General features: G+C 36.9%; 1 protein-coding gene and 1 non-coding gene across 5 annotated transcripts in view; both read left to right on the top strand.

The window, feature by feature from the left end:
- Positions 1-19,750, top strand: part of CAMKMT (calmodulin-lysine N-methyltransferase) — a 354,956-nt gene that overhangs the window by 292,676 nt on the left and 42,530 nt on the right. For 2 of the 4 annotated variants that reach the window (XM_023531291.1, XM_011361337.2), the window contains exons 4-6: positions 9,356-9,416; positions 11,422-11,476; positions 12,536-12,599. In XM_023531291.1, the coding sequence (XP_023387059.1) occupies positions 9,356-9,416; positions 11,422-11,476; positions 12,536-12,599 (180 nt within the window). Of the gene's footprint in view, positions 1-9,355; positions 9,417-11,421; positions 11,477-12,535; positions 12,625-19,750 lie in introns of all 4 variants that reach the window. The other 2 variants (XM_023531290.1, XM_023531292.1) reach the window with 2 other exon arrangements.
- LOC111740678 lies at positions 17,004-17,122 on the top strand. The gene has a single exon (XR_002780708.1). It is a non-coding gene; the product is annotated as a 5S ribosomal RNA (ribosomal RNA).

The raw sequence follows: 19,750 nt of genomic DNA, 5'->3' as shown, positions 1-19,750 counted from the left end.
TCATGTCTTCACCGTATGAGCTGCTGAAGCTGTGGCTGTGGCTGTGGGTGCAGCATATTCCTTTTTCTCAGTGGCGCTTCAGCGTCTTCCTGGTTCTGTCAACATTTCTCATCTGTCTCTTAGTTGCTTTCCTAGCGTCTGTTCTAAAACCGACCATCAGACGTGGGCCTCTGGGGAATGCTCTCTGAGGAGAATCTTCTCCTTGCCTGATCGTCAGGATGGAGCTGGGACTCCTTTCATCTTTCTCTTACCTCATGATCATCATCACATTAATAGGTATCTGATTTAAAATTGAAGTTTTAAATTATAGTATATTTATAATCCACATCCATAAACTGACCCATTTTGTAGTCCAGAAGAGTTGATTGTTGAAATACTTGGGTAATTTTTTATGCCCCTTCACTTCCCCTCCTTCCACAGGCTCACTGTCTGTCCTTCTTTCGGTTCAGTTGGCTTCTCCAAGAACAGGAGAAGAAACACAATTGCAAAACAATTTATTTAGACCTTTGCTTTTACAATCTAATGTTTAGCAATCTAGAGATTAAGACTAACAGCTCCGGAGTCAGATTACCTGGGTTCAAATTGCAACTCTGTGACAAAATATCTGCCTAATTTAAGGGAAAGTTTCTTAACCTCTCAGTGCCTTGATATCCTCATCTACCTCATAGGGCCTGGGCAGTAGTCAGCATTCAACAAATGTTAGAATGTCGCACCTGTACCAGGATTCTTTGTGATCTGGCTCCAAAGACATAGGGAGGCCTACACTTAATACTTTATTGTTCAGAGCAATTCTGTTAATGGGTCAGAGTGGAAGGACAAGTATAAAACAAGTATCGTCTCTATATATGTAATTCTTGTTTAGGATCAATTTTCAAAGTTCCTATAGCTGGGCAGATTTTTCCAAGGTTAAGTTTTGGTTTGATTTTATGGGTTACCAATTGGGAATAATAATCTCCCTGAAAGCATCATAAAAATATAATCAAGGTTGATAAAATTCCCTGGATAGAAAAGTGTCAAAATAATAACAATGACAACAGCAGCAACGATAGCTAGCATAAAAAATTTATTGTGTGCCAGGCACTGTTCTAAGTTCCTTATATAAATTAGCTCATTTCATTCTCTCAACAATGCTGTAATTACTTTTATTACTGGTACTTAACAAGTGAGAGAACTGAGGCATTACCCAACAATGCTGGCTAAAGTATCACCCCTAATAGTTATTTCCCTGTTTAATTAATCACTATCTGAAATTACCTAGTTGATTATCTATTGCCCCTATTAAAGTTATTTAGGCAAGGGCTCTGTTTTATTCACTGCTGTATCCCCAGTTCCTAGAACAGGCTTGGCTGTCCATAATTGTGTGTTATGAATGAGTGAATGAATGAATGAATGAATGAGGCATAAAAAGTTTAAGTAGTTTGCCAAGGTCATGCAACTATAAGAGCCAGTATTCAGGTCGAACTCTGTCTAATTCCAGAGCATGCGATCTAGTTCTTTATCACAGCTTTTTATAGCTTGAAGGCTTCCTAGATATAATCTAACTCGAGCCTAGTATTTTGCAGATGAGGGTACTGAAGCTCAGAAAGGCAAAATTACCTCCCAGGATCACACAGATTGATAGTGGCAGAGCCAGAATTAGAGCCTAGTTATATCTTTTTGCAGCCTTTGCCATTCATATGAAATTAAAGGAAAATCCTATGTATATCTGCTATACGTCACCCACCCACTTATTCATGACATAAACCTAAGTCATATTTGACACTTCTCTCTTTCTTACCACCCCCTTCGTCTAATTAACTAATAAGTCTTGTCAATGTACCTTCTAAATATAGCTCAAATCTTTCCACTCTTCTTCATCTCCATTAACCATCACCCAAGCCACCATCAGTGCTCACCTAGGTCATCGTAGTAGCCTCCCACCTAGTTTCCCTTGTCTCCTCTTGCCCCTTTTCGATCTATTTTCTTTAGAGTAGCCAGACTTATCTTCCAAAAAGTAAATCTGATCTGACCTCTCTGCTACTTAAAAGGTATCACTTATTTTAAGGTGCAGTTTAAAAATTTTAACATGGCCTTTGGGCCTGTTAATCTGGCCCCTGACTACCCCTCCAGTCTCGTCTTGTGCTACTCTCTCCCTTTCTCATTTATTCTACAGCTCTATGGACTCTATTTTCAGCCCTAGAAATCAAACTCTTCTCTTCTTCAAAGCTTCATTTCATGGAGCTCCCCTTCTATGCGTCATTCCCTCCACCTTTCTTCCCCACTTCCTACTCCACTTGGCTCTTTGTCCTCTGGGTCTCAGCTTACATGCTATTTCTACAGGGCAGTCTTCCCTGTTGGACTCCTCCCAACCTCCCCTCCAACCAGGTCAGGTCCCCTATGGTAAGGTCTTAGAAGCACCCTCTATTTTTCCTATATAGCATTTATTACAATTATAGGTAGGCACATTATTTGCGTAATTGTTTAATGTCTCCTTCTCTAACTAGACTAAAGCTTTAGTGACCATGCTGTCTCATCCTCTACTGATCCACAGAGCCGGAAACAGTAGATGCCCAAATACAAACTTATGGAGCATCCTGTAGTCCCCATGCAGATTTCCATTCTGGGTTGAAATATCAGTGACAAAGCAGAAATGTTTAAGGAAAAGGAGACAGAGCGGAAACACTGAAAACAGTCCAAAAGCTTTGCCTATCCATTCCAGCACAAGCAGCTTTTCATTTTACTAACATCCACCAGTGCATTTCTTCTTCTAGAAGAGCAATGGCTTAGCTAAGGATGTGCTGGCTTCTCCATTTGAGTCTCAGATTTGAGAAAGTTCTTACTGCTGACTCCTGCTTGATGGATGTGGTCATTTAGTTTGAAGGAGGGTAAAGAAAGCTTTTGTTTGGGTAGACATCAGCTGATCACAGGAAAAACATCTCTCTGCTGTGAGAGTTGGGTGTGCTGTCATCATGGGGCACATAAGTGTTACGGTGAGAAGAGGGGGTCAGCAGAGCATCTTGTTGGATGCTGTCTGTCAAAGTCTCTGGACTTCCTCTAAAATGAACTATGGGGAAGGAAAAAAAGCTCTCAAATGCAAGTGATCTAAAAGGACCCATGCTTAGCTAGAGACGCATGTCTCTTAATATCTAATTTAATTAGATACTAAGTTATCTAATTATAAGTGCAAATTCCCCTTCTATGTTTCCAAAAGAAGAGGAGGTTTAATAGATATTAAATTATCTAATATTAATTAACTCGAGGATTTGTTCAGCCTTCAGATTAATAGTGAATGTGTCGTTTGTTTCCAGATTAACCACAAAACTCGGCATTTAAAATAATTCTAAACTAGCTATTACAAAAACGACAAAAAAGTGGTTACATACATTAAATAGATCATATTACCAACTTTCCCCCTCGTCATTGCTACACAGACAGCTCACTTTTCATATTTTAGTGTTGGCCAGCTATGAGCTTTCTGAAGTCTAACAGAAGCACCTGCAGGGAACCAGCCCTTTGTTCGAAAGAAAACGAATGAGACCAAATGACCGTGGAAACCCAAGTATAACATAGTATTTTCCTTCTTCCAAATAGAGCTCTTATTTAGCTAATGCTTTTATAGAAACCCAGTGGATAAAGGAAGCCTTTTCTCTTGCGAGTTAAACTAATTTGATATATACAGAAAGCACTAAGGAATAGGAAACTACATGCCTCTGAATAAATTTTAAGCAAATGTCCTAATTCATGACATGTGTTTTAGAATAAACCATTATCTAGAATAAAACATTAATTAAAATATTTTTTGATGCTTTTGGGGGGATCAATACTTAGCTACTCTAAATGCCGCTTTGGGCATTCTGCTCTGCTTCATTGGGTGATGTCAAGAATATAGCGGAAATGCCTGTAATTGATTGACAGAGCTTTACAATATTGTTAATGGAGTATAAAAATCTTGAGCATAAAAAACCTCACCATTAGTGTCCTGGGCTTGTATTTTCTCCTAAAAATTGTTCTCATCACTTTTCCAAAGAGTTTCTCTCTGTTCCATGAAGCCCTGCCAGTCACTGTTCTTTCGGAAAGTGTATGGAAATCCTACTACTCAAAGCTTAAAGGATTTATGCTAAGATGTACCTTGTGAGAGATAAGGATAGTTATTGTGTGTCTTGGATTCCAGAATTATCCCACAAACAATTACATTCAAAAGACGACACATGTCTGGATTTGAGGTAAATTTGGAGATTGAACAATGCATTAAAATTAATTACTTCTAGAAACCTCACTAAACCACTGTAACGAGATATTTTTAAGACATAAACCCACAAGGATGATAGAATGAGGGAGACAATATAATTTTGAGAGCGGGGAAGCAAATGGATGAGAAGTCATCGACTGAGCAGATATGAGAAAGCCAGCAGCTGAGAAAGTTGAGAACCCACCCAGTTCATACTTCTGAAACCTTGAAAGGCTCGGGAATTGGTAGCACCAGGTCATTCTAAAAGCAGGAGTTGAATGGGAGCTAAAGTAAGGAGAATTAATTGAAAGTTGTTCGAGAAGCAGTAACTTCCCCTTCTGTACTCCAAACAGAAGAGGATGTTTAATCTCCGGAGAGGGTTAAACTGAGGGTTTTGGGGTTGGGGGAGACCAGAAACAGTGGAAATAAGAGAGTACCAAAAGCAGAGTGGAGGAGTTAGGTGAACATTTGCAGACTGAATGCTAAGCCTCTCCACCTACACACCACCTACACACCACCCACACACACTCAGCCCTCTTCACCTCCAATCAGCTTTTTTTTTTTTTTTTCAATCTTTCTACAATTATATGTAAGCAAACAACAAAGAATTACCAGATAGCTGAAGAAAGCTTTTAATGTGACAGGTACCAAAACCAATAAACAGAAAAAAAGCAACATGAAGAAAACAGACCATGTAAAGATAAGAAAACTTAAAACAGACTATAATTAATATTTTCAAATAATTGAAAAAATATTTCACTCATAAAACGGGAATAAGTTGCTCTAAAAGAGAAATATTCAGAGAACTACCATCAGCAATAGCATAAATGAAAAGAACAATAAAAGGATTGGAAGATAAAGTTGAGGAAATTTCCAAGAAAGCAAAAACAATGAGGTAGAAATCGGGGAAAAAAAAAAAGATAAGAAAATTAGAAGATGAATTCAGGCGATCCAACATCCAAGTACTCACTTTTTCTTAAGAAATTATTGGAGAATGTTTTGCACTAAAATGAGGAAGTAAACCAAGAAAGGAAGACGAAAGAAAGAGGAAACATGAGATGGAATACAGGAGAAGGGCAAAAGGAAGCTTGGAGTTATAGTGAAGATTCATTTCCGAATATCAGCTCTGCCTCGAGCACAGAGGGCATTCGGTCCAGACTAAGGCCACTCAGAGGCATCAGGAGAGATGGCCTCATGAGACTGCTAGAATACTCAATGTGAATGAATGCATTGAGAGGAGAAATTAACAACTAGATGCTGAGACCGAATAAAAATCTTAGCAATTGAGGGGGAAAAAAAGAAAATTATAAGCTCCAGAGGAAGAAATATTACAGGTGAGAGAAAAAGCAATCATAGTTTACTATACATGGCTCACTTTTCTTTTGTGGTCCAAATAAAATTGAAATGAATAGTGATCTTACCAAAATTATAATGTATTTATACTAGGAAGATGGTGGTGGTGAGTGGATAAGGAGCATAGTATGTGTGGTTTGGGGAGAGGAATAGAAATCAAAGCAAAAAAAAAAAAAAAATGCTTATCCTCCACAGATTTTGCTTAATATTGAAAAAGTCAAAAAGTAAAAATACAAACATTATGTAGAAATATAGAAGTAATTACCAGAAAAGTCAACTAAAAGAATTGCAAGTAGTAGTTTCTGTGGAAGGAGAAAGACGGGAATGGGGCTGGGTACGGCCGTTTGTCTTAATCATTCTCATAGAACTCAGTGGCTCTTTAAATCATGTATATGTATACATTCTTTAAAAATACAATCTTCTTTTAAAAGACCCTTATATATCACCCAGTAATTTTTAGTACATTCACAGAATTGTGCAACAATCAATTTTAGAATATGTCTTCACCTCTAAAAGAAACTTCATACCCATTAGCAGTCAGTCCTCATTTACTTTCAACCATCCCAGCCCTAAAACCACCACTCTCTACTCCATCTCTACAGATTCGCCTACTCTGGACATTTCATATGAATGGAAACATACAACGCATGGTGCTTTGTGTCTGGCTTTTTTCACTTAGCATAATGTTTTCATGTTCCATGCTTGTTGTAACATGCATCGATACTTGATTTTATTGACAAATAATAATCCATTGCATGGGCATACCACATTTTGTTTATCCATTCATTAGTTGATGTACATTTGATGGACATTTGGGTTGTCTCCACTTTTTGGCTATTGTGAATAATGCTGCAATAAACATTCATATACAAGTTTTTGTGTGGACATGTTTTCTTCTGGATATATACCTAAGAGTGAATTTGCTGGTCATATGGTAATTCTACATTTAACTTTTTGTAGAATTCTATGTTTAACTTTTTGTGGGATTTAACTTTTGCTAGACTGTTTTCCAAAGTGGGTGCACCGTTTTACATAATTTCTCCATATCCTTGCCAACATTTGTTATTTCTCCCTTTTTTATTATAGCCATTTTAGAGGATGTGAAGTGCTATCTCATTGTAGTCTTGGTTTGCACTGAGATAGCTTTTAAAATTTAGCAGATTAGTAAAAATAAAATAGGTTGTTAAAACCCTATCTTGGCAAGGCTTTGAGGAAATAAACACTCTTATTAGGGATGTAGTTTGGTACAAAATCGTTGTAGGACAGTTTGATATATCAGAATGTGAAATGTACTTAACTTTTGACCAGATTTCCCATTTCTGGGTGTTTGACCTAAGGAGAAAAATCATATGTTGGCGGGGGGGGGGGGGGGGGGGGGGGGGGGGGGGGGGGGGGCGGGGAGGATGTGTCTTTATTGTACCACTGTTCATAATCTCATAACATCGAAAACTGAGAAACTAACTTAAATGTATGTCAAGAAGAAACTGATTAAATATATTATGATGCAGACAGAATATTTAGGCAGTCATTTAAAATAATGATGCAGGTATATCATAGTTTTATTGTCATGGGAAGATATCTATCACATATTGATTGGGGCAAAATCGGGTTATTGAGTACCTGCTTGATAAGATCCCATTTGTATAAAATATCTTTATGCCTAGAGAGATTTTTTTTGAAATGATGTCCGAAATGTTAACAGTGATTATATACTAGCAGTAGAATTTTAGGTGATTTTTTAACTTTGTGCTTTGTATTTTTTTGTATTTAATTTAGTTAAAAATCAACCTCTATAATTTTTTGAGAAAATTATAAAACTATTTTAAGAGATTATGCATTGAGAAGTCACATTTTTATACTTAAGCAAAGCTTGAATTTTAGTTAAATACCCTTCCCTATCATTACTCTTTTAAACTTCAAAACCATCTACTAAAGGCATAAAGAAATTCATTATTGTGCTGATTATATCCACTTGATGTAGAACACTGTTTGGGGCTCTTCCTTCAGAGAATTTTATTATGTTCTTTAGTCTTTATAGAGTTCCTTGTGGAGGTGTGCCAGGTATCAGGACATTGGGGACATGCCAAAGCTCATGAGTAGGTCACAAAGGTTCTCTATCTGTTCTGGTTATGGATAATGGTTTGGGGTTCACATATTCTCTCTCCCTCTCTTCTCTGTCCCTTTGCATAAGAACAACTTTAACAATAACAGTGCACTTTCTTTTTCTTTGAGCTCGTTATGAGTTAGGAACTGTTCTAAATATATTTTGTGTATGTTACTCATTTAATCCTCACAACAATCCTGTGAAGTTGATGATACAATAATGTTATTTTACAGATGAGGAATCTGAGGCACAGAGAGATTAAGTGACCTATCCAAAGTTACTCAGCCAGGGAATGCTGGGACTGAAGCCCGAAGAGTCTGGTTCCAGAGTCCCTCTGATCTTAACTGCCACACTCCACTGCCTCGCTGACTTTCTTCCTAACTATAACCCTAACCATTTCTTGCTGGTTTACTTTGTTTCTCCTCCAATCTGTCATTTCTCCCAGAAATGGCATGGAGGCTGAGCTAGTGAATACACCTGACAGGACTTTCCTGAAGCAAATGATCTATGGAGTCATCTTTGCTGTTCATATATTGACTTGCAAGATTTTATTTACCATTTTTTTTGACATCTCCTCTGAAATGTTTAGATTTCTTACTCCTTGAAGCTAGAGATGCCTATGAGAGGAAAAAAATTAAGTCTTGTTTGGTGTTTCAATTTTGCATCAAGACCCATTAGGAGAGGGCCTAGAGCTAAGACAGCAAACATTCCCGCTCTTTCCTAGGACTCCGTGGCCTTCTCAGCCTCAATGCAGGATGCCTGGTGCCCTGCCCGGTCTTTGAGTTCGAACGCTTGGGGAAAACCTAATTTTTATAAGGCTATAGTTTATTCTGATAATAAGAGTGATACCTATTCATTATAAACATTTTGAGAAGTATAAAAAAGATAAAGAAAAAATTAAAAACACATAACCCTGCCGTCCTCTGATAACCACTAGAAACTATAATTTCCTAACATGTTCGTCTCCTCTTTAAGCAATTCATATTCATTCATGAAGACTATGTAAGCTTTCTAAAAAATGATTTACAGATGATGATTTTAGAAGATGCCCATCCCTGGAATTTACTGGGTAGGGTTATTGTAAAATTTAAAGATGTGCCAAAATTGGTGAAATTTAAATTTCTTAATTTTATACTCCAGTTCTATTTTTGTTAATTGAAGAAAGGGAATAATTGTACATATTTAAAAACATTAATATGGAATCAAACAAAAAAAGTATAATGACTTCTGTGATTTTATTTGCTCCCGTAAGTAATTTTTCCATTTAATTTTGCCTAATGTGGGTTGTGTATACAGTTGGCCTTCAACTGATGCTTATGAATTGGCTGAAAAAAAGGTTCATGTGTACAAGATTAAGATCTACCCGAAATATCATTAAATTTAACTTTGATATTTGTAATTTGTTTGTTATCGTTTTTGCTGTTTTGTTGTGATTGCGATTTGGTAAACTATATTTAGGATATTTTGCTATTTTGGGGGAAAAAGGGCTATAAATCTCTACATTATAAAATCAACAAAAAAAGAAACTCATGTGATACATTACTAGTAATAATTATGTTAAGTTTGATTCAAGTTGAAATAGCTTGTACTGAATGTTATTTTTAAAAGGCATTTCTTAAGAGAGTGTCTATAAAGAATGATAACAGGAAAGACTTCTATAATAAAAAAGTCTATCCTCTTGTGTTTTCCAGGCATCTGGCCGGCTGAAGAGGTTTTGGCTTACTACTGCCTCAAGCACAATGATGTATTCAGGTACAAAGCTGAAAATACATTTTTTTTTAAGTCCATTATGGGTATTGTATCTTACATTAATGATTGCCATGATTACATTCTTTAAATTAAATTATTCAAAAATATAAGGAAGGAAGGAAGGGAGGAAGGAAGGAAGGAAGGAAGGAAGGAAGGAAGGAAGGAAGGGAGACGGATGGAGAAGGAGGGAGGGAAAAGAGAAAACAGAAAGGAAAAAAAGTTCATGGTGAAAACATGTTGCTTCTGAAAAAAATCTGAATTGCCTTTGGGTACTAATATTGCACAGCAAGCTTTTTGCTATATGTCAAAGGCTTTTGATTTCCACTCAAGGCTTTTTATTTCACTTTGATTTGGGGGAAACAAAAGTGAAGCTCCAATCAATCCTTACTGATTGTGAAGGTCAAAAAAACAAAACAAAACAAAAAAAATAAAGACAGTCTTTAAACTTCTGCTAAGGAATTCAGTACAGAATATTTGGTAAATAAATACCTCACAGTTATTATTTAAAGATTCCATTCCACCCCCTGGTTTTAAAGGTATTTTATATACTTAACAGCATGTATTTATAAAACATAAATTACTATTACAGATTTATGCTACGGAAATAAATGTTTTCAACTGTCAGTGCATTATAGATCAAACCCATGGATGGAATTCAGGAAAAATAAAAATCCCTTTTTATTTAAAAATTCTAAAGATGTTTGGTAGACCGAGAAAATATAGGTTTTTCATTTTAAATCTCATTTTATAAAAGTCATCCAATATATACTTCCTGAATAGCCCATTATGATTCCAGACAAGCCATTAGTGATCATGGTGTGCGTTTTAACAATACGTACTTACAAGACTGGGTCAATAATATGTATTTTTTGAAGCTCTGTGGGTCCATATTTACCAACCAGTCTATAATTGCTTTGAACAACTAAATACTCATTAAGTGTATTTCTGAATATGAATGTTCTTGTTTGGCTTCTTCTCTTCCCCTTCCCTCTCTCTCCACCTCTCCCTCCCTTTTAGTGCTGCTTTTTTTCCTTCTGGTGAGGTAATAAACTTCCCAATCTGGGAAGAAGAAACAATCTTAAGAGTCTAAACATATAAAATAAGAGCAGGGCCGTACTGAATTTGGGCTGCAGGGCTGCCCTGGAAGTCTGGCATTTGCTCATCTCGCTGTGCTTAAGCTTGACTGGAGCTCCAATCAGCGAGCAGTGGGCCAGGGCGAGAATGTCACACGTTGAGGACTGATATTTAGGCACAAAGAGGAAGGTAAGTGCAGAGTGCCACATTAGATTGTCAGCTTTAACTCCGAGCCGCTTTACTTTTGAGCAGTAAAGTCAGACCCCAGTCATTACTTTAGCCTGGGTTTGCTGGCTTAACCATATTATGTCCCTGCATTGTTTATTCACCGTGTTGTGTTGGGGTCAGTTGTGATTTAAGTGTTAATTGCTAAATGCTCTTTGTGTAATTGTCCTTTATGGGGGTGGTTCAGCTTTCTAAAATGTTGCGGTTTGTTTTGGAATTTTTTTAAAATTCAAGATGGCATTTATTTGTGTGCGTGTTGTGTGTATATGACTATAATATAGGTATATACACACTCATATATATTCTTCATTTACTTGTCTAACTGTTTTTGAAGGAATGAATGTGGATTAACAGTGTTATCCTTTCCTAACAATTATCTTTCGCTACTCTAGCTAGTTTAGTTCTAAAAGACAGCACCATTGACAAGGGGAAAAAAAGGGAACCTTCTCAGATTTTTCAGCTCAGCGGTGGTAATGTTGCAGTGAACACTAATGAGGGAACCCCCACTGATTTGCCTGCTTTGTGACTTTTCTATTTCATAATTATTTTTAAAACGCAAAACGACATGAGGTAGCCTAGTCATGTCTCTACAACTTCCTGGTAGCGCCGTTCTTACTGCAGATGGCAATTTGTTCTTGTAACATATATATCTCTCTGACCATTTTTATCTAATTTGTATGGGTTCTACCATTTCTTTTCTCTCTTTCAGGGACCTTGCTGTGTGTGAGCTAGGGGGTGGCATGACATGCTTGGCTGGGCTCATGGTAGGTCTTTTCTCAATTCCAATCCCATTCAGAGGGAGGAACAAAAGGAAAAATGTTCCAGGGCCTCCAACTGCTGGGTCAGAGAACCGTCAACAGCATCAGCTGCGGTCAAGCTGCCGGGTCTTGAGAGACCTTCTAGATTGACTTACTTTCGGATCATATTGATTTTATGGTTGCCTCGATGAGCAGAAACATTTTACCTCAGTGTAGTCAATATCGCTTGTTGTGACATTCCAGGCCTCGCACAGTCTTTCTTTGCCATAGCGAAAGCATTTTTTTTTTTTTTTCAGATTATAGTCCCATTTGCTAAGATAGAGGAATAGCCCGGCGAATCACAGTTGGAGCACCATGATATAGCTGCTAATGTTTTGCCTGCATTATTACACCAACAAACATGATCCAGAGCGCTCAGTAATTAGATTCTTTTGAATTAGATTGGCCATTCAGGAACGTCGTTCCCCATTCTCTGGGTTCTGAGTCATGTATTCAGGAGATATTATGTAGCAGCACAGTGCATTAGACAAGTTTTTATGTCTCTACAAATAAAAGCATATTGTTACACTGATTGGCATTTGACAAACCTGTCGCTCTTACACAATGTGTCGAGGTTACAGCCCAATGTGCGAGCATGTCAAAGCTCACAAAAAAATTACCCTCACAAAGCCATCTGCCTGCAATGCAAAGTTATATGAAGGGCATCAGGCAGTCAGACAGAAGCAAGCTGAAAGGCAGAGTGACAGCCTTGTATGATGGCTCTACTAGATAAACAGAAGCCCACAAATGAAAGCCTCTCAGAATACCATCATCCGCTGTCACAATGCAATTACCGAACAGAATGATAGCAAGATAGAGGCTCCCGCAAATGGAATGATAAAAGTATTGACTGATTTGATTGAATGATTAAAATAATGCAGACATAAAATGAAAAAAGATTGAAGATTGTTACAGAGAAATAGGTGAGGAAGCATGATACTGAAGGCTTGTCACTCCTGTCTTCACTTCCACACAGACAAGCATATTTGCTCATTGTTTGCTGTGCTCCCTTTTTTTTTTTTCCAGGTTGCTATTTCTGCAGATGTCAAAGAAGTTCTGTTAACTGATGGGAATGAAAAGGCCATCAGAAGTATCCTTATTCAGATAGAAAACGGGTTTGTTGTGCTCATTCCTTTTTCCCGACCGGGTAACAATTGATATAAAGAAAGGCAGCATGGGGTATTAAAAAAGAGTCCTCCCCCCGCCCCCATACACATGATAAGTAATTAAGAAAAAGTAGAAATATATGGAATTCACGGGGTATGACTAAGTGGGGTTTTTTATTTCTATAGATTTTTATAGTCACTTTTCATTAAAGGAGCCTATAATTTGTGGACCACTCGAGGCAATAAGAATGCTTGTTTCATAATAATTTTCAAACATTCTTGTTCTGTATTTCCATTAAAATTTGCCGGTATAAAATAAATTATTTAATATGTATTATAGTGGATATTGCTTACAAAAATTAACTTCCGACTTCATTTCGTTGTTACCTTTCTTGCGTTTGATAATGTAGGTATACACCACGTAATATTGTATCTACCCTAATTGCAGAGTAGTTACCTATATCGCCCCACTCTAAACAGCTATCAGATTTTCATTATTTCCTTCTATTTAGGATTATAAAAGCTATCTCTTTTTTTTCTACTATGCTATTACAGTTCAAACTCCATTATATTAGATTATGCTTTACTAATATGTACACAGAGTTCATGAAAATTGAACTGTACTTTAACTAAGACAGCAAGCATAATTTGTGGCGACTTTAGCAATCGAGCTGATTTGTTCAGGCGTTAGAAATTGAGAGGAAAAGAGGAAGATGTATTTGCTTTGGATTTTTTTGGTGTACCTTACATTTACATTATTGAAGGAGGTAATTTTCTCATTTGCATTTTAGACCCCTAAACCGCCAAAGCAGTTTTGATTTTTGTGGTATCTTACGTAAAACCTTCATTTGATTTTCTTTTTCTTAAAACCTCTGCTATGTGTTTGAAAATAAAATTTGCAGCCGCTCCATGAGGCTGCTCAAACAGGAGAAAGGAGGTACAAGAAGCACACAGCTAATATTGTTCAGCAGCACTTGTGTGCTCTACAGAGCCCCACCCAGCTAATTGCCTGACAGACTTAAAAAAAAAAAAAAAAAAAATTCAGGAAGGAAAAACAGCCAATCACAGTCTTGGCCTTTCACACAAGGGAAAGAGATCACAAAAGGTGCTTCCTTTTTTTAAATGCAGGATTTTAATCATGATCTTCAGACTGTCGCAAGTTTCTCAAAATATTCCTGAGGATGAGCTGATGTCGCTTCATTCACTGTGCTTTATTCTGAGTTATTTCGTGCACTGTATCATTTCACTGTGCTCCTCCTCCACATGTCAGGGAACACAGAGAGCGAGAGGAAGTCAGGCATGCTGGCTCAGCCCCAATGGATGTGTTCTTTTGGGGAGGGGGGGTGAGCAGGATTATTGGACAAGAGAAGGTCATTTTAACCACAGAAACTTTCAGATTGGACCCAGCAACCTGAGGTTTCTTAAGTCAGCAGGTGTCTTATTTAATAGCGTCAGAAAGCAATTAGAACTTTTATCAAACTATAGGAAGCATCTGTAGTCAGTATGTAAATTTAATTGTACTAAAATTATTATCGAGCTAAACTGCAAAGCTTCTAAAGAAGGGAAGCAACGCTAATGTCACTAATTAACGCACCTTTGCTTTAAACAGCAAAGATACCATGCCAGCTCTTGAAATCAGAGAGAAAATCTCAGATTCTGTATTCACTCCGCCGGCCTTTCAAAGAAATGATTGGTACAGCCCCCTCCCAAGAAAATGGATTTTTAACATTTGGTCCTCAGAAGCTCAGCCCTGAGAGTGCTTTATTGTGCTGGGTTTTACAATGGGTTTAATATAGCGGGGTGCCAAAGGGCAGGAGGGGAAGAACTTTACAATGTAGATAAAGTAGGTCCTTTCAGGGTGCAGACCAAAACTGGTAGTGTGTTTTATTTCATCTCTTAGGACTTTCCTGGTGGAGTTCAGTTTTTGTCATGCAGTTGTTCTATGTTTGTGTGCATTCTTCTGTTGTAACTAGATCTAATTCTTTTAAATTAAGAGGAAAAAGCATGCATGAAGCCTTAAAAATTGGCAATGTGTTTTTCCTGCTTTTAATACTAATGTTATTCTTGATTTGCTAACAGAGCTTACAACTGGCATTCATTATAAGCAGTTTTACCGAGTGAGGTTAATATGAATGAAAAAAATTTTTTTTTCTATTTGTGTGCCCACTTTCTGTAAGAATTACTAATTCACTGAATCACATACTGTTGGTGCATATAGATCAAAATGAACTCATTTAAAAATTACTGTTTACATCTTTCTTTTAAAATTCGAGGAAGCCTAAATTATATAGCAGTTGTAGGATATTATCCAAAAATTACTTTCTAAAAAGTAAAAGTGAATGTCAACAAAAAAGGGGGGAGAAACATTGCCAGAAGCCAGAAAATCTCTAAGCAAAGCTGCTAATTATTCTTAATGGGCAAGATGAGCACATTAAGAACCAAATGAAGACATCAGCGAAATGTAATTGAAAATCGACCTGACAATCGCACATCGCATCTGAGTATTGGCCTGTATGTTATTCTCATCATTTGAAAAATTATTTTTGTTGTTCTTGGCATCTGAATTTAATGAATCTAACTGAATCTTACTTCCTAGTCTCTTAATCTTCTAAGCTTCTAATTCTTACCTTTAAAAAAAAAATAGCATTTCCTGATATTTTCTTTTATCTTCCGTTATTTCTATTTTTTTTAAATATGTGAGGCAATGAAAGGATAAGCTCTGAATCTTTATATTATAGAAGCATATCAACCAGTTGCGAAGTTATTTATTATCTCTCTAAAAATGTATCAGTTGAATTGGCTATGTCTTCTAGAGCTCTCTACTTTGACACTGGAAAGGTAGATGATGATTTGAGATTTATCGAACAGAGATATCTGAGAAGAGTTAAGACTTAAAGGTATAAGCGGGTGTTTAAGTCCTAAATATTTTCTCAGACTTGTGGGTAGATGTCCCTGAGGTCTCCTTGGTCCTTAAACTACACTGCTCCGTCTAACACAGAGCCCATTATTCAGAGATCCTTCTCCCTACAGATGCCATTTTAGCTGTACCCAAAGAGAACAAAGGATACGTTGGAAATGACATCATTTGGTTCATCTAGTTCTCAAATTTATCCTAAAATAGTGTGAAATATGTTCCCTTTTCTTTGGCATAGCCCTTTTAATGTAATAAAGAAATCTCCAAGTTCCCACAGATAATAATTACTCCATAAAGTTTGTAGCTGGTGCTGGCAAAGACATGAGAATAGGGGAGAGAAATAGTATACGGAGTTATTATTGGTGCTAAGCCTCTTCCAAATCATAATGAATAAAAGTACTACCCTAAAAGGTGAGTAGCCTTCTCTGGTACTAATTCACTCGACACAAGCACTTTGCCTTGACCCATCCTTAGTAAACATCAAGTGTGTTATCTGCAGAATATGGCAATGCTTGGTGACTCATTTCTTGTGCTCCTGATCTAAGTATCTTACCCTCATAATATGCATAATCTGGATCATGATCTCGATCTTATGATTTTCCAAAACTTGGTCAATTTCCTCTTTATTTTAAAGGAGATACCCCTAGCTCAACATTATTTTATTTACCAGAATCCCTAGTTTAAGAGATTAATAAATTAAGCTTCATGTGTCATGGATGGTTGAGACCTTGGGAATGCCAGGCCATCGTCCTGAATCCACACCCCTTCCTCCAATATCAGTGCCAGCTGAAATATTGATGCCAGTACTTCTATTTACTAGATGAGTCATAAATGGACTCTATGTGCCTCTCATTGGGTAGGAACTCAACAGATAGCTTTGAACATTAAGTTTTAACTTATCGATTAAAATTAGTTTCACCAGTATTAACTGCATGAATTTCAGGTGCTAAAGATACAGCGGTGAACAAGATAGGCCAGCTCCTGTCTTTGTGGGACACAGACTATGCCTTGGCTAGAATACATTGATGCGTGTGAAAGACACCGAAAATCTACAGGGCAGAAGTTCTTTGATTCCCTCCAGTTATTTAAATTCTACAATATAAATGTTCACTTAATTAGTTCTGAGTTGCAGTGAAAGGAGATAAAGCTTAATTGCCAAACCTCATTTTAGTTACTATCACCAGCCTCTTCATCCCTCCAAAGTATGCCACTAAGTATGAGAACCAACACTGAAGCCAGGTTCATTTGACTTCAAACCTTAAATATATTTTTTCCCAACAACCCATTATGTTTCACCAAAAACTAGAATAATTTGATGAGTGTCATGTTGCATTTCCTCAGCACTCTCTGGAAGAAAAGATCTCTCATCCATTAACCCTAACAGTTTACATCGCTAATAGAGTTCAAAGCACCTCTACGTCATCTTCTAAATTTATTTGAGTATAAACACATTTAGGAATATTTTGCAGCTTTTGTCTACGGCCATGCCACCCTGAACATGCCCGATCCCGTCTGATCTTGGAAACTAAGCAGGGTCGGGCCTGGTTAGTACTTGGATGGGAGACCATCTATGAATACCAGGTGCTGTAGGTGTTAAAAATAAATAAATAAATAAATTTTTTAAGGTGGGCCAAAAAAATATTTCGTAGCCTTTAAATTGCAAATATTGTCACATCAGGTAATTTTTAAAACCTTTAGAGACTAAAATGAATAGTATGTATAATTTCATAGTTTCCTACCTCACTTTTGATGTTCCATGAAAATAAAAGAAACATGAGCCGAGAAAGTAATGCTTTGTAAATTATGTTATTATTCTTTAAAAAATCTTTTTTTGCTTAAAGAACAGGGCCAGCTCTTGTTATATGCAACTACTGATAAATATCAGTTACTAATCACAGAAGGAGGCTTAATATTTTAAATGATATTATATGTAATATATATAATATATAATTTGTTTAAATCCCTATTATCGTTATACAAAAAATATATATTTTAAAAATAAAAGTCAACTGGAACAAAATTAAAATGGAGCCCCACTTCTGAACTGTGCTTTATTTGAGAAGAAAATGTAGATATAGAATCCCGGTTTCCTTTTAGCCAGTCACAAGCGTATATCCTATAGCTCTGGAAGTCCAGTTGCCCAGACGAGGAGATTGGAGGTGATTGCTCTGTATCCATTTAATCAGAAATCACATTAAGGCTTTCTTTGTACCCAGCACCTCCCACTGAAGTCTACCAGAAGGTGGGTGCAGTTCAGAGAACATGATTTGGTCCACCCTATTCAAACTATCCTGAATGTATTGACTCGATTTGATTGGATTACCTTTATTACCCCGAGGTGACACAGAAAAATGATAAAATCTATTACTGGACACAGTGCCAACTAAAGGAACCACCTCAAAATCTGACCCAAAGTAAAGGGGTGGAGAGCATAATGTCACAATATATCTCTTACAGTAATATTTTAATACACTATTGACATTTTTTCTCTTTGTCTTTGTTTTAATATAAAAACACCTCCTAAACCACAAAATATATTTTATTTCCGGTTCTAAAAATAAAGCAGCCTAAGTACTGCTGTGAAGTTTTTTATTAAAAAATTGCTTCTAGAATATAAATACAGTCACTTGCTTTAGCCTGACCACCTGGAGTCACAGGTTTATAAATTATATAAAAGTATATAGTGTTGTTTACTAAAAATTATTAATAGGTTTTCCGAGTTATATAATTTAACTTCCCTGTGACTATTTTATAAAAAGTATTACCTCCACAAACAAAATAATATGTTTTGCTTGATAGATTAGTCATGTACTCATACGACGCTACAGGTGTACCGGGCACATTATGGCATGCAGTTGAATGTCATGGAAACGCTGAGTAGGGTGTGGCTGGAGTGTGAGAGAGCTTAGTCAAAAACAGTTGTCGGTTGACTCTACTAATTTTGTTCCTCTCAGAATAACGATGTCAGCTGTCCTTTCCTACAAGACATTTCATTTAGAAGACTTTCCTGAAATACTTTCTTCCTGAAATAGACAGAACTGTAGGCTGATGTGTCATTTTAGTTAATCAAAACAAGTAGGCAAATTAGTCTCCTTTATTTTTTTAATGAATGTAATTTAACGGTATTTAATTTGCATACAGGAAAGTTCACCCAGAAAAAAAAAAGTCTGCATTATAGCACTTTTGTAAACCTCAACAAAGCCCTTCATTAGGAGACCTAATTGATTTTTCCTACCCACTCCTGGGGGAAGAAAGCTATCACAGTACCTGCTTATTCACTCAGAGAAGAAATGGGTGTGCCTGGTGTTTCAAGCAGAGATTTGGGTTAAAAAGTCCTGTGGCTCTGTTCTTGCGGGGAGATCTTGGCCAATGCTTGTTTCAAGCATTCAGGAAATCTGTTTTTCTGAGCAATAGGGGAACATCGCTTGTCTGCTTGGTGTCCTCCCCATGGGCCCAATTTAGTTCAGCTTGCAGCCTTCACTGGAATTATTTTATTTCTTGTTTATTTAAGCCTGCCTTATTCCAAAAAAGGGATTTTGAGGCTTCTTACAGGGACACACAGAATATACCATATAAAATAAATGAGAAAGTGAGGGCCAATGAAAATTAGAAAGCCAAGAAAATATGATGAAGCCAGGAATGTAGGTCAGTATAGAAAATATTCGCCATGGGAGCTCTTCTAGTTGTCAGACGTAGGTTGTACATTTGGCTCTGAGTTGCACAGGGACCAAAGAGAAAGAGGAAGAGTTATAAGAAATACAGTGTCCAGAAGTTAAAGCAAAACTAGTCTATCTAAGGTCTAGCTTTTCCCACTAAAACACTCTGGTTGAAATCTGATATGATTTTTCTCATGGGCCCTCAACAAAGATAGTGCTATGTGATATAATGAACCATTTCTTCAAAACATCTTTTCAATACATCTGGCTCATTTTGTACAAGTCCTTACTTACATACAAGCTGATGGCCAAAGGCCAAAGCATAAGTCTTTAAGGACAGTTCTTCAAGGAGGCTTTCACTGGGTTGACTTTCTTTTTCAGTAATTCATTTTCTCTCAAAGATTCTCCAAGCTTTTCTTCATCTTTCTTGTCTCACTTCCTCCCAAGTCTTTCCCTGCTGCTCATCTCCACCCTGCCTACTAGCGCTTAGGGAACTGGAAATACTTCAACTTGGAAAGTCTCAGAAGACTGCTATTGCTCTCCCACTGACGGAAAAACCTTTTTC

Source organism: Pteropus vampyrus, unplaced genomic scaffold, assembly GCF_000151845.1.
Source record: "Pteropus vampyrus isolate Shadow unplaced genomic scaffold, Pvam_2.0 Scaffold66, whole genome shotgun sequence".
Classification (NCBI taxonomy): Eukaryota; Metazoa; Chordata; class Mammalia; order Chiroptera; family Pteropodidae; genus Pteropus; species Pteropus vampyrus.
This window is presented reverse-complemented; position numbering and strand designations above follow the sequence as displayed.